General features: G+C 31.3%; 2 protein-coding genes across 2 annotated transcripts; one reads left to right on the forward strand and one right to left on the reverse strand.

The window, feature by feature from the left end:
• The first annotated feature begins 1,994 nt into the window (after positions 1-1,994).
• On the forward strand, positions 1,995-5,341 carry LOC132930775 (DNA-directed RNA polymerases I, II, and III subunit RPABC4). The gene is made up of 3 exons (XM_060996824.1): positions 1,995-2,202; positions 2,354-2,446; positions 5,097-5,341. Exons 1-3 carry the CDS (start codon positions 2,139-2,141, stop codon positions 5,117-5,119), a joined length of 180 nt encoding a protein of 59 aa, XP_060852807.1. The 5' UTR covers positions 1,995-2,138; the 3' UTR covers positions 5,120-5,341.
• A 4,836-nt stretch (positions 5,342-10,177) lies between these two features.
• On the reverse strand, positions 10,178-13,907 carry LOC132928890 (V-type proton ATPase 16 kDa proteolipid subunit c). The gene is made up of 3 exons (XM_060993835.1): positions 13,352-13,907; positions 10,820-11,009; positions 10,178-10,716 (listed from the first exon to the last, which is right to left on the reverse strand). Exons 1-3 carry the CDS (start codon positions 13,431-13,433, stop codon positions 10,512-10,514), a joined length of 477 nt encoding a protein of 158 aa, XP_060849818.1. The 5' UTR covers positions 13,434-13,907; the 3' UTR covers positions 10,178-10,511.
• Positions 13,908-15,521: the final 1,614 nt, after the last annotated feature.

The raw sequence follows: 15,521 nt of genomic DNA on the forward strand, positions 1-15,521 counted from the left end.
TCGTACAATAACGTTTCAAAATTTAAAAAAAAAACTTACGATTTTGATGATTTGACAGTCAATATTTAAGGGAATATCGATGTAAAAGATAAATTCTACTGATTTTCCTTTAATGGGATGATAATAAATCACAATTCAAATTAGATAAATCCAAAAATATAATGTTATTATCAACATTGATCAATTCAAGTTATTTGAGGAAAATATTACCTTCAGTGATCAGCTACGTCCTTTATTGGAAAAAAATCGACCAATACCGTAGTTAATAATTCTATATAGTTATATACAACAAAAACGTGCATCTAGCAGTCCTCAGAGTGCTTTGATGGCCATCTGGTTATACGCAAATATACAATAAGACTAAGCTAAAATTCATGATATAATATTAATGATCTAACCTATAGCCGTTTTCCGTGTAACCATATTATTTGATATATTACACAATTACACTGTAAATACTGTATAATAATTGAAATATTATTGAATCAATCATCGTAAATGTGGTCCTGCAGAGTACCCGTCGTGTCACCGTGTCATCGTTATAAAGTCATAGAAGTGCAGCTTATTAACATTGTTATTCATTATAATTGGGTGGGGATGAGACCTTGACTTTTATTTATATTATAAAGACGACTTTGAACGATTTGTTGACGTAAATGCCTTCTCTTAACTGCTTGTATCATGTCAATTTGCTGTACATTATCAGTTAATAATTTATATTGCTTGCTAGCACGGTCATCTTTAGGTATTTATATAATACCTAATACTTACACAGTTATATGGCATATCATGCACACATATATAAGCATTAAATCACACGAATTCATTTTGTGCGCAGACAACTTAAATTTCAACTATTTATATATCTATTTAATACTAGCTGTGTCCTGTATATCCCGACTCAAACGAACAAACGTAAAATACGTACGGAGCTTCATGCCTTCATCGGTGTATCTCGGTTTAGTGTAGGTACCTACCACAGCAGTTCATGGGTAAATCGATATCGGTGTACATCGCTTTTGCGAACTAGTTCGGCCGAGGTTGGCAGTCTACCTGTGGCGAATTAAATTAATTAGCACTTAAAACATTTTCTAACTTGGTAAATTTGTTCATTATAACTACACGGCTGTGCATAAACATCCCAAGTTCGTAAGTAGGTACAATACAAGCATTTCAATCGATCAGTCAATAATACGTGTATATGATAACTATATTAATGTACTCGTATTTTGATTTCAGCCGTGTATTCCACCCGTCACACAGAATTTAAAATCAAATCAGTCAACCATGTTTATTCGGTTAACATAGTGTACTACGAACTCGAACAAAAGACAAAGCAGTATTAATATTACATATTTTATCAAATACACAACCTATAAATTCTAACTATCAACTTAAAAGCCTAAAAAGAAACATAGTGGAGACTGATGCCTACCAAACTAAAATAATATATTATATAATAATTAATAAGAAATTAACTAATAACATAAAAAAAAAGTTCTTATAGATTGTTAATATTCTTTGAATTACTTTGATTAAATTAAATTAAAATAAATGCGCAAGTTCTATACGAATATATGTTCTTAAACTTCATATATAATTAGAATATATTTTTAGTTTTTTCTACAAAACTATTTTATGTCAGCTCGAAAATATGCTAAGAAGATAAAATTGCTTTTAAATTAATTTTGGTTCTTTTTTCAAATAAAAAAATAATGCTGATACGGACTACGGGCTACCCTCCAACGACAATTATTCCTAATGACTTCGCTCCGTATTACGAATATGATTCCAAATTTAAAAGCTGTAAACCCATATTATTAGTAATTAATAATTATTATTTAATATGATATTATTATAATATTGATCCTCACGTACAAAACACTGTTTTAAATTTCCCCGCCCTATCGACACCACTTCCTTGGAAACAACTACACACTCGCACGTGTGGTAAATATTTGAAAATCGTTTCAGACGATTCAGTGATAAACTGATAACTGATAATGTCATAGATAACAGTGGTCGGCGTCGCGACTCCCGGCAATGCAAATTGCAAATACAAGCATTACAAACTAATGCTTATTACAGTTATTACGTTATTATTAGTTATAAACAATTGACGACAACCGGCGTACACGATGATCACCGAAAATGAAACGCCAGACGATGCCCCCAAAAAAGCGCTCATTTACATTTGTGGAGGTAATTATAAAAATGCATTATATTCGCTGTGTTTAGACTTTAGACAGCAACTTTCATCTGTTGTTATTGTACCGACTACAGTCATTGGCAATTCCGTTTTTGATCCTATTTTGATATTTTATTTTTGTTTATTATATGTGAACAACGACAGCGTGCCAGGCCGAAAACGAAATGAAACCTAAAGACCCAATCCGATGCAGAGAGTGTGGTTACCGAATCATGTACAAGAAACGAACAAAAAGATGTATCCTTTTGAAATTATGAACAGTTTAACACATTTAATTGTGTACGCTTTGTTACTGTGATTATGATAATTGAGTACGTTAAACAAGTCGAGTGTTAAGCTTTCTGTGTTCAACTTATAAATAAATGGTAACTGTACAAACATTTTATCCACTACATCAAATCAGTAGGCAGTTGGGCAGTTGTATGTTCATCAAGGTTTTGGGTTATGACCTAATCTTTCAGTCTACGTAATATAACTGCATTTTAACTATTTAAACTAACATTTTATCAAATAAATTAAGTCAGCGGTTCCCAAAATGTATTAGTATGTTATGCTAAACCCGTACATACAATAAAACTACTTTTTTTTAAATTATTTTTTTATGCAAATATCAAAACAAAAAAAATATTATCAAATTTATTTGTGTTATAAAATACAATTTTTACTGGACAATAATATTATTTTTAATTTTCTGCTAAACTATGGATAGTTTCCTATACAATTATTTCTTGATAATTGACAATGGTATACTGGTTTATTACTTAGCAAATAATTATATTTTGTTTGCATAACTTGGATGCAACTTTCAATTAAATTATTATACTTTTGTACAGAACAATGTAGCCTAATTAACCCATATTAATCTGAGTAATAACTAATAATACAACAATATTCATTAATAAACAATTATTAATATCAAAATAATTTTTGAAATTCAATGTTTGGACACATAAATATATCCAGCATCCTAAAACTATAAAAATATATTTTAAATAAATTATTCTAGTGTAATAGTTTATTGTTTTCAGATATAAAATACAATAAATATGAATATTTTTCTTAGATTTTACCTTAGCTTGTAGTCATTGTTAAAACTTTTTATTTCAATTTCATTATTGTAACACATTTTTATTTATTAACATAGTTCAGCTACTCACAAGTTTCAAGTGTTGTTCAATACACTATTATATTATACTCAATACTCATTTTATTGGAATAATGTTCTATTTCATATGAGTCTTTATGAATCGGCAATAAAGATATTCACCTCCCTCTCACAATTTGGTGTCATCTCTTGACAAATATTTTTTTTAATTAGACAAATAGTATACAAGAAAAATAAATAAACAAAGTTTAAATGATTTAATGTTATTTACCTTTCTAGGTACTTGGTAATTTTTCTTCTTTTACTTTGCTTTTGATTTTTAATTAATTAATGGTAAACAATATTATAATCAAATATCATCTAAGAGTTTGCTGCAAACTAATAATAACTTTTTTGAATTTTAACTGTAGAACTATATGTGCTTTATTGTGCTTAATAGACAATTTAAGTGCAACAACACCATTTACTATTTATATTAGTGTTTCTAAACTAGTGTGTCGCTGGATAAATCCAAATGTGTCGCAAAGTATAACATTACATTTACAAAAATTAATAGGTATTTGATATAATTTCTATGATGATTATGTATGAAATAAGTTATGTTATAGAAATTTATCATTATTATTTATATTATATTTTTTCTTTGTTATTTTTAATTTTACATTATCAAATTAATTTTAAATATTACTAATTATTTTTATTTTTTTAGTGGTGCATAGCATGCAATATTTTAATAATGTGTTGTCATAATACAAAAGTTGAAAAATACTGGTTTATATTATAATTTCAGCTTTATAAGCATATTAACCATTATTTTCAAATATGTTTTGAGCCCTTTATAACTTACCCACAATTCAATTCATATGTTTATTGTTGTGGGGTTTACAAATAATTTAAATTATTGTATACTAAAAGCTTATACATACTAAAAGCTGTATTTTTTATTATGTTCAAAGTTGAAAGTGATTGGTTTTCCATTATACTTGCTTGTATTTTTTTATTCTGCTTACACTATGCATACTTAATAGTATAAATAAATTATTGGCTATTGATTTATCTATTTTTGCCACCTTAAAATATTTTCTAATTTTATTATTAATGATTTGCTATTAAGGTAATTAATTATTGAATAATATATATATAAAAAAAAAAAAAACAATCAAATTATAAAATCTGAAATAACTTTTGTAAAATGGACATATTGAGTTTTTTATTTTATTTCAATGTAAACTAAAGGTTCGGGAATGTACTTAAATAGGAAAATGTATTAAATTAATTGCCTAGTACTTCCATCTATTGATCTAAATACTTTTTATTATATTTTGTTAGGGTAATATACTACTTAAATAAATTGAATTTAACATATTATTTATTAAAACAAATCCAATTATTTATTCAGTATAATTATTTAAATTATGCATGTATACTGTATAGAATAAAATATATTTTTTTCAATATTTTAATTAATAATTTAATCTGTAGATTAAATATTCAGGTTATTGATTTTGCTCATATATTTGTTGCTATTTTTTTTATACATTATTTACTTTATATAAAAATACTAATGTGGGTTATTTTCTCGCTGTTCCGTTGTGGCTTCATTAATATTCAAACTAATCTAATAAACTATTTGTTCAAAAAGTTAAATATTAATGTGGCAATATTTTTTGATACTACATTTTGAATAGAAAATACTATTATATGTAAATATTGTATTGGCGTATTGCGTTTATAATTTAATCAAAACACTTAGTACAGTTTTCCTTAATCAAATTTTTTCAGTGGTCGTTTTTAATGCTCGATGAACATTTTCCAGCAATATGAAGTGTACAGAAACAACAATAATAAGATATAATAAACAATTTTATTTTTAAAACTGTATGTTTTAATTTTGTTGTATGAAAATTATAAGTGTTAAGAAGTTCTATAATATATTATAATGTATTAATTTTCTTAAATAATCTCTGTTTTGAATTAAACGTAAGTACTTTCAGTAATAAACGAGTCTTGAATGAAGAAAAACCATATCAGATCAAATTTGTCTTTTAATTGAGTTGGAAACTTTAAATTAGTTACACAGGTATTCAAATGATGAAAACTTTTTTTAGGTTTTGATAATACAACTTTTTGAATATATAAAACTATTTTATTTGATGGAATTAGTAATAAAATACATAGATAGGCAAGTATTATTATATTGTGCTTTTGTCAGTCTAAATAGTTTTAATACAATTTCTTTATGACTATACTTGTATATAATACTATGATTAGAATTTATTTTATTTATTTTGTTGCAATGTATTATTATCAAATAAACTAAACAGGTGGAGTTTGCATGTAACTACAATGAATTTGACTACACCACTGTCCATTGACCACTAGTTTTGTTTTAGGTAAAATTTGTTTTTTCAAATTATTATAATAATGAGTTATATAACAAAATACCATTTATGATTTGATCATCATTTAATATGTTTTGCTCAGATCTCCGTAACGGCATTCGTGTAGCGGGTGATTTGCTACCTCGTTTTAGCTGTATCAGGTGATCTATATCGTATTATAGCCTATAGGTACTATATAGGCGTAGATGACAATCTACAATTATTATTATTATTAATATATGGTTATCAAATGCACATTATTGCAAGCTGCAGTGGATTCATTATGTTGGGAAAACCCTATAGAAACCCTATAAAGTTTTATAAAATAAAGAATATAATCACTTGACTGCAAACCATTATAAAAATTTTGTTGACCCGCTAACAGGCGCCAACACCCAGACGAATCGCGGTAAAAAAGTCCACTAGTCCAAGGCATAAAAAGTTCGCTGTAGATAAGTCCCAAGCCTAAATAGTATGGTACCTATATCTATATATTATTTATGTATAATATTACAAAAAAATTGCTATAATTATAATGATATTAATGTTACTAATATTATGATTTACCAGCTTATTTAACCATCGTTAAAAAAAATAATATATTTAAACATATGTTTCGAAATTTTTAACCACAGTGTTTTTTGCCAATGACTTTTTGGTAGTATACCCATCCGGTATCCAGACAATAGAATGCATTTGGTCATATCTTGAAATTAAAATACTTCGAAAAATTCACGGCACTACATCGGAACTTTTACATCATCTGTTTATGAAGCATGGTGGTCAATTAAACATATTTTTTTAAAATTTTTATAAGATAGATACTAAAAATGTTTACCGTACTTTTATTATAATTGGCTATTTATTGTTTATACTATTAAAAAAATATATGTATTTAATTTGTACGTAAGTAGATCATTCGTTCTGAATTCACAGTTCTGCAATAGATCACCTGCTACACGAATGCCTTTGCGGCTAGTGATCCAAAACTCCTAAAGTATTGGAATACACTTTCGACTAAATTGATTAAAAAATTAATATAATCATATACCTACATTTTTCAACATTGATTGCATTTTTGTGTCATTTAAGTCACGTGGACAGAAATAAGAAGATATTAAGGTCGCGCGTCCCAAAAATTTTAGAGACCCGTCACTTGTGTCGTGTAGCGGCTCGGTTTGATTAAATTACACGATAGGTAACCTACTGATATTTCTATAATAAAATATGTATTTTATATTTTTATTGTTGACGATCAGGCATCGCGCGAGTCAATTGCGAAATAAACAAAGAATATATTCCCCGGACCTTGTGAAATATTACGCGCTATTGTTACACATTTGGCATTTTTATAATATTATAATAATTATCACCGTTCTACATAGCTGCACAACAATGACCGACAGACGAGCGTGCGTCGACATCCGGCGTTTAAATTGTACAGTTTACACAATATCGTACAAGCCGTTACTCATAAATCACAACTGCTAAAGTTAAAATGGCTGCACAGCGATGGCGGATACCCACCGTCGGCCGTTGGGTTTTAATCGTTGTCGCATTGTGAAATTATGTGGTCGAGTCGGGTGAAGATTGCGCCACTGCGGACGAGAAGACATAAGCTTCGCGTGTATAATAATTATCGAGGTACCTAGTTCGGGCACGGGAATACCGATTGGAATTTGGGAGATATACTAGAAAACGTCGCAATTTGTTATGACATATTATTGTATATTAGACAATTATTTTAACTGTTAGCGTGTGCGTATTTCTCACAGTCACGTTTACGATAAGAAAATAATTTAAAAAGTGTGCAGCAGTGACTTATACCTTATATTTTAAATTAGTAGGTGTTACTGTGTTAGTATCGGATCATCGTGACGCAGAAGGGTCATGCGTGGCAGTGCGGATCGATTTCCCCACTTCACGCCCAAGTTGAATTCAAATTTAAATTAGTACATTCAGAAAAATAGAATTTTTTTTGTCATCTAAATTTATCACTGCACTACTGCAGTGATGGTAAATAGAAGTGCTCGAGCGCGTTGTACCCAATTCGCCGAACACACACACACACGTCTTCATATGCGTTCCATCACGCATTGATCACAACACTGTAAACCTTAAATAAAATTCAACCCCTCCCCCTTTTATCATTGATACTGTCTCGCGTATAATGCATTTGCATCTTGCCGTACTGGTATAACTGTGCAGGCGTGCAGCTCATTCCGGCAGCTGCATATTATACAATTCAAGCATTTAGCATACCTACTTGCGTCAGCAACACGTTAAATGCGATAGCGATACTATAGGTACATCTATACGACCGACTATACTGTGTTTGCAAGTGGAAATATGAAATTATTAATGTCGTTCAACCATTTTAACCTATGCGATACGAAACATATTACTTGTATCTAAGCGCTGCAAATTATAGTTTATAACAAGCTGCTGATTTAGTTTATGTGTAGGATATTACAATATTACTGTATAGTTGGTACATTGGGAACGATTAACACAAATTTAGATATTATACTAACGTCGAGTTTCATAGACAATCGAATAATGTTTATTGAATCAATTATGAGATCAATAACGGGTAAACTTGTATCGAACCATTAAAATTCAATTTTTTATACAACCCGACATTAGTATTATTATATTACGATTAAAAATAAAACGCAGATCGCTAAGATACTTCTTTAATATAAGATTATGTTATTATATTAACCACTAAAACGCCCAATTTATTAAAAATATTTAGAGCTGTACAATCGTATTCTTGGTTTCCCTAATTTCGAGTAATATTGTCAATCAGATATTATCTATCCAATTATAGAGGCGATGGCATACTGGTGTGTAATATATTTTATGTACTAAAACGTTTAAAACGTAATTCGGCGATTGAAAAATGTGTTTCGGACAGTAGTACACACCACAGTACAACACAAATAATAATACAGTATTTTAATAAAACGTTGGTCACCACATCCTCTCAGTGTCAACAGGTGGTGATCACTAGGCTATTCATGTTCGTGACGTTCGTGTTCAATTTTTTTTATTCACACCTTACATTTTATACTGCGTTAAGGTCACATGGCACATGCGCGACAGATCATCTTTGGCACACGATCGCTTCCAAGTTCCAAAGTGAAACAGACAAAAATGTCGGAAGTACCGATACGTTATGTTGATTTCCAAACATCATCTTGTGATCAAAACTCTGTCTGGATTTTGGTTGCCATGCTAATATATTGTTATACTGTAACTATTTGGGTATAACGGTCCGGTAAAACATTTCACTTCAATATTGAAATAACAATTTAAAAAACGAAAACAAATAAATAAACAAACGCAATGATTAACAACAATTTTTGTTTTATTACTAAATAATTGAAATTCCTAGGAAATTGTAGGTATAGAAAATTAGATAGGTTTAATTTACTCCCTTAGAATTTCCTTCAAGTCTAAGTAATAATATATTACAGACTCAAATTTGTTTTGTTTAAAAACGACTAAAAACAATTGAAAAAAAATCGGTTTTACTGCATTAAGTGTCTACTAAATAACCAAAAAAAAAAAAATATTTATATATATATATATATTAAAATAAAATAAAAATAAAACAAATGTTAACCACATAATTTATACACAACTATAATAAAATAAATAGTGGATTTTTTTAAATTTTTTTTTTTTTTGAACAGTTATAATAATAATAATTACGAATAATTTGATAATGATGAGAAACAATAAACACGCGATTGATATGAATGGAAAATAAACAAATGTGTTATTTGACAGGAGTTAATAATAACTATTTGAACTAACGAACAATAATTTAATGGCAGATTTTTATAAGTGTTTATATATATATATATACATATATAAAGGTATGTATTTATGTATGAATATATAATATCTAATTGTAAGTAAAATTAATATACTTCCATTGGATTAAACGATTAAATTACAAATACATTGGAATGTTTAACACGTCTTAGATGCACGCTCACTTAAAATAATTATTAAAAACACTAATAGTTGTTTTTTAAACTTTTTTTTTGTAAATTTATATACTTCTATTATAAAAATTTAAAATAACCAGTAACCATGTAAGCCTGCTTTTATTTTACAATAAATGTAAGAAAAAAAAAGAATGACAAAAAAAAAACAAACAATAATACTTTAACTACGAATTTTCATCAAATTGTACAGCTACAAATTTGTGCTGAACTGCAGTAATATTAATTTAAATAATTTAATATATTATTATTATTATTAGTGTACGTTACTCAATAAGATGGAGAACAATCGTACACTCCTAAGTTTAGATTGCATCACATCGCATAGAGTACTTAATGTTTGAGGGTGGTCCCCTCTTAGTTAAGTAACATTTAAAAGTGAAAGGGGGGGAACAATATTTAATAATACAACTCATTGAAACATAAAAAAAAATTAATAATAATAATAATAAAACACAAAATATAACGTTTGATACATGAGATGGCCATCATTTTATTTAATTTAAATATATTTATTTAAAATAGTTTTAAAATTATTATTACTTATTTTGCTACGTGAATGGAAAATGGTTTAGAAAGCTGGGGGGAAGGAAGAATACACGTAACTATTCGGGTGAGTGGCGTAAGGGCACAAATATTTGATTTCCTTTCAACTAAAATGTTTATAATAATATGGTAGTATATTGTTTGTATTGATGACAACAACTGGGCATCGTATAGGTGTTCACGGTTTGTTTTTTTTTGTTACAAAAAAAAAAAATTGTTTTGTTTTTATATTTATTCAGAGGGAAAATTGTTTATTTAGTGTATAGGTAAATTGCAACAATCAGTCCGTACAATCCTAATACTTCAGCGAAAATTAGGATCAAGATCATTCCTACGAATAATCTGGGCTGTTGGGCTGTGCCTCTGACACCAGCATCGCCAACAATACCTATTGCGAAACCAGCAGCCAAACCACTGAAGCCTACGGAAAGGCCAGCACCTAGATGAATGAATCCCCTATAAAAAAAAAATAAAAAAAAAAATTAGTAATCCTTGTATATTTTGTTTATTAATTCTACATCATTTATCAAATTGTTGTATACATTTTTTATCAACTTACTTGAACAAGGAGTATTTAGAGGGCTCTTCCAGAGCACCTGCTATTAGGACAGCTACTACAAGACCATAAATAGCAATAATACCAGCCATGACAACGGGAATGATGGATTTCATAATAAGTTCTGGCCTCATTACTGACATGGCGGCAATACCAGTTCCAGATTTTGCCGTACCATATGCAGCGCCAAGAGCTAAAAAACAAAAGACATGCAATTAATTATAGTGTAGGTAGTAATAGAATTGTACATTGTATGCTTAAACAGTATCATTTTAGATACAAATTACCCATGATACATACTGTGAAATATTAATTAAATATAAATAAAATGATGAAACAAGGTTTCCTGTTTATATAATTTGTCATTCTATGATAAAATTAAGAACTAACACAAAATGAAAGAGAATTCTTCAGTTGTATTTATATCGATTCACCTAGTGTAAAAAAGTTAGTTTCAAAAATTTACTCTACAACAACTATTGAAAATATAAAATTAAAAATATGATCTAATAATACCACGTATGTAGCAATATTTTTATTAGGTAAGTATTATTTATCAGCTCTCAGCATAATTTAACTTTGTTTATGGGTAACTATTTAGTTTATTATACGCTACACTCCCACATTTAGTAAGTCTTTTTTAAACGTATACTGTATGGAATGTTCATTAAACAAAACACTTGAAAGTCATTACAAAAATTTATTAACAGTTTAATTAATTAGGTTGAACATTTATAACGAAACACCCGCTGTAGTTGTCATGTTCAATTTCCTAATGTTTGATCACTTTAAATATATCATTGTAATTACACCATCAGTAAAACTCAAATTGATTTGTAATTAGGTAGATAATGAAAAACTTAAAACTAAGAATACCTATAATGTAATAATTATGTACTAACAAAACTGAGCCTTTAGCTACTATAGGAAGAATCTTAACAATAATGTGCACAACTATAGTTGTTAACAAGATTCTGAACAGAAATTAAAATGATTTTACGGCTATAGTAATGACCGTTTATAATTCAGTAGTCATGCGTTAAATGGAATAAGGTTAAGTTAGGCATTTTAATATGCATTTAATACTTATAATATCGATGACTCGACATTACTAAACATTTATGGTAGGTAAATAGAAATATGTATAAAATGGTCTAAACTGTAAAAAAAAGGGTGTGGTTTGTCAACATTTCCAATCTCAAAAATACAGAAAATTGTGTTACATATTAAATATATGCAAGTACTATTAGTTGTGATACTTATGTAATATACTTAACACACAGAATAATATTAGAAGACTTTGGACTAACACACTTTGTACTCTATCACGATAAGTTTTGTGATTTGAAAACAGATAACGTCTAATCTATGGTCCGGCTAAAGCAACGTGTGTCACTTTCGAAACGTTAAAAACGTTATTAGAACATAATGTCACATATTATTGCTTATAATTGTGGGAAATCGAAATTCAAAAAATATGACTAACCACAGACGGGATGGCAAAAGAGAGAAAGAGATAAGGATCATTCAAATCGAAATCTAATTAAATGACCTTCACGCGCCGCGCCCATGATTTGACGATTATCGCATTAGAATAATGATCGGGAACGTCAATCATGGAATTCGCGACGAATCTGTTGTCCAGGACTTTTAAGTTGCAGACATTTTACCGGGGACGAAAGTCAGGAGCATTCAAGAGTGTTCGAAAAACTCGATCGGGTCACGCCCATGCGTGTCAGTCGTATGTGGGACACGCGATTCGAACAGGTTGCGGCGGTGGCCTCGAGAATGGGAGAACAAATGATGAATTTTATTTCGACCTTTATTCACCGTCGGAACTGAGCAGAACCCAAATTGTGAACTATGGGAGCCAAAAGATTATGAAAATCGTGCCGAAAAAGACGGCAGAGAAACGGGTTTTGACCGAAATTTTTCTGTTTCGAGAACGAATTGCGGTTCGTTAAAATCAGCGTCTCCATTACCAGGGTGCTAGGGGCATAGAGTTTTCCGAAAAATCGATCGGTGGGGAACGCGTAGTGGATACACGTCAAGTGCTATGAGAATAGAAAAGCCTCGGTTATCAGGCCACGCCTAAACACATCCACTCGTGTGAGTCTTGAAACGCGTGCGTGCGAAACGAGGCCGGAAAAATTGTTTGTTGACCCGCCCCACAAACATATAGGACGTGACAATATCAAAGGCTACGTTTAGGCCAAACAGCCGTCGCCGCCACCGACGTAGATCCTTCGTCGAGTCTATCCCGAAACGGGAAGATCTCGCATATCGGCTACCATCGGCGGCGGCGGGTGGGTGTGGCGGCCGTGAGAGTTTTTCACTCTGGGGCCGCATTTTTCGACGAAAACGAGGAAGGCACCCGCCGCGCCACATCGATCGAACGCCGCCCTATCCGCCATAAGCGTCGGGCGGCAAATTGCGGGTACTAGCCCCGGGGTGGTACGGCGTCAATTACAGTGCCGTTTGTTGTTGATAATACAAACAGCATCGCTGTTACCGTGGTCGTCTCGTTATGCTTACCGCTGAAAATGATGGCTGATGCCGCGCCCATGACGCCGAAAAACGGCCCGTAAATCGGATTCGTCTCCGCCAAGCTGCTCATGGTTGTGCCGGGAACGTGTAGCGACAAACGACGGAAATCCAAAAAGAGAGTGACACCGGCGTGAAACGACGACGGTCGGACGCTAAGGGTGACGGTCGGTTGACACGGAGACGTGTACGGTGCGGCCGACTTGGTTCGGACTCGCGGGCGCGTGGAAAATAGATAAATCCAACCGGGCGAGAGCGGCGCGCTCGAGTTTGTATGTGTGTGCGAGTGTGTGTGTGGAGTGAGTGAGTACGGGTACGAACTGCGAGTGCGGAATGAGCGAGCGACGCGTTCCGCGGATGGTGATAAAAAATTGACAGACTGAACGCACGGCGGCCGGTTACGAAACCAGTAACTAACGGGCTACAGTGATCGGGTGGACGAGAGTAGGAAACTAGGAAATGGAATAGAAAAAATACGACGAAAACCAACCGTGACGGACGTAAAACGCGATCGGCGGTGCGGTGCAGTTGGTGTTAGAGTGGTGGCGGCGGCGGCAGCAGCGGTGGTGGCAGTACCTGTGGCGCGGCGGTGCGGCGGCGGCGGTAGCGACAGCCATCTGCCGCCTGCAAAACGCTGCTCGGCAACGTTCAAAATGGCCGGCGGCGGCTTTAATCGACGGCCTCCAAAGAAAGCGCGCCAAATACAAAATCGTCCACGCCCAAAAACGGACGCCGCGCTAATTTTTAAAAGCCGTCCTCCGGGATTTATGCCATAACCTGGCTTCAACGGATTTACGAATAGACGTTTTTTGATTTATTTGGTTTTCCGATCCATCGTACTTCCGATTCTACCGCGGTCGACGCGCGCCCGCACATTGATCTCTATCCGGCCGCGGAAATGTACGACTTTCAGTCACTACAATATATATTGTTATTGTATGAATAGGCACGTGATTTTTGGATAGAGGTCCATATTATCACCGTTCAGTTGTTTTATTAATTTTTTATATTTTTTTATACGGACGTATCCCCCTACTTACGAATATCTTACAATCGCGGATAGTTTAAGTATATGACATTTTATTATATATTTCCTGAAAATATAATAAATTACAATATCGTTGTTGTATAATACGTAGCTGTTAAGTTGAAATGACATTCTATAACACGACCGTGAACAAATATTTAAATATTTCACGCTTTTTTGCTACACGTGAAACGTATATATAGAAAAAAATAACGCACTATTTAATGCCTACCTAATTCTACAATAAATAATGTCTAATCAATGTGTTGCTGTTACTTGAAATTTTTTAGTTTTATCTCTTTATAATTTATGCGTGTTTACCGTGGCAGTTGATCATTGATCATTAGTATATATTTTTGTATTTTCTTTTTAATTTTAACGACTGATTTATGCAGTACATATGTCATAATGTTAAAGTATCTATATGTACAGAGTGATTCTTTTATCAAACAGCACTCATTATTTCAAAATCTATAAACGTTTTTAAAATATATGTTTTTTACATTATTTCCAGTAAAAATAAACATTTTTTTTTTTAATCATAATTTTTAATATTTCTTATCGTTTTAATTTTTTAAGTTGTATACTATTTTGAATTAAAATATACATTTTTAATTTTATATTCCGAAGCAAAATATTTTTTGGGATTTTTTGATACCTAAAAATCGAAATTCTAACTAGTAGTTTTTGAGTTAAAAGTGTTTAAAGTTTTGTTGTGCAAAGTGGATTGGTTGGGGGAATACTCCTCTAAATGTTGGTTTACTACTCCGTTCACCAAAGCTGTAAATATATATAACTTTATAAGTTATAATTTATAAGCTACTCGTCCAAATTTCAATTTTTGTGTACTTACTAAACTACTCTAAAAAATATTTTGCTTAAAAAAATGAAATTAAAAATGTATATTTTCATTTAAAAACTAAAAACATTAATAGATTTTTAAATAATGAGTGTTGTTCGATAAAAGTATCATTCAGTATATTAATTAAGTATTCCACATTATTGTCGTATCACGTAATACAAAAACATAATATTGTGTTGATTTTTATTTGTATGTCTTAACTTGGTGGTTAGTGGCTACTATTAAAGTAGTATAGAGTTCGTGGTACACTGCAGGCTGCAGCTGTGGCTGTG

Source organism: Rhopalosiphum padi, chromosome 4 (assembly GCF_020882245.1).
Source record: "Rhopalosiphum padi isolate XX-2018 chromosome 4, ASM2088224v1, whole genome shotgun sequence".
In the NCBI taxonomy this organism is placed as follows: domain Eukaryota; kingdom Metazoa; phylum Arthropoda; class Insecta; order Hemiptera; family Aphididae; genus Rhopalosiphum; species Rhopalosiphum padi.

Excerpts from the sequence above, each read along its gene's own strand:
- LOC132930775 (XM_060996824.1), top strand. The coding sequence starts at position 2,139 with ATGATCACCGAAAATGAAACGCCAGACGATGCCCCCAAAAAAGCGCTC. Across the intron at positions 2,203-2,353 it reads GCTCATTTACATTTGTGGAG|CGTGCCAGGCCGAAAACGAA; the intron begins GTAATTATAAAA and ends GAACAACGACAG. Across the intron at positions 2,447-5,096 it reads CAAGAAACGAACAAAAAGAT|TGGTCGTTTTTAATGCTCGA; the intron begins GTATCCTTTTGA and ends AAATTTTTTCAG.
- LOC132928890 (XM_060993835.1), bottom strand. The coding sequence starts at position 13,433 with ATGAGCAGCTTGGCGGAGACGAATCCGATTTACGGGCCGTTTTTCGGC. Across the intron at positions 11,010-13,351 it reads ATCAGCCATCATTTTCAGCG|CTCTTGGCGCTGCATATGGT; the intron begins GTAAGCATAACG and ends TTTGTTTTTTAG. Across the intron at positions 10,717-10,819 it reads TCTAAATACTCCTTGTTCAA|GGGATTCATTCATCTAGGTG; the intron begins GTAAGTTGATAA and ends TTTTTTTTATAG.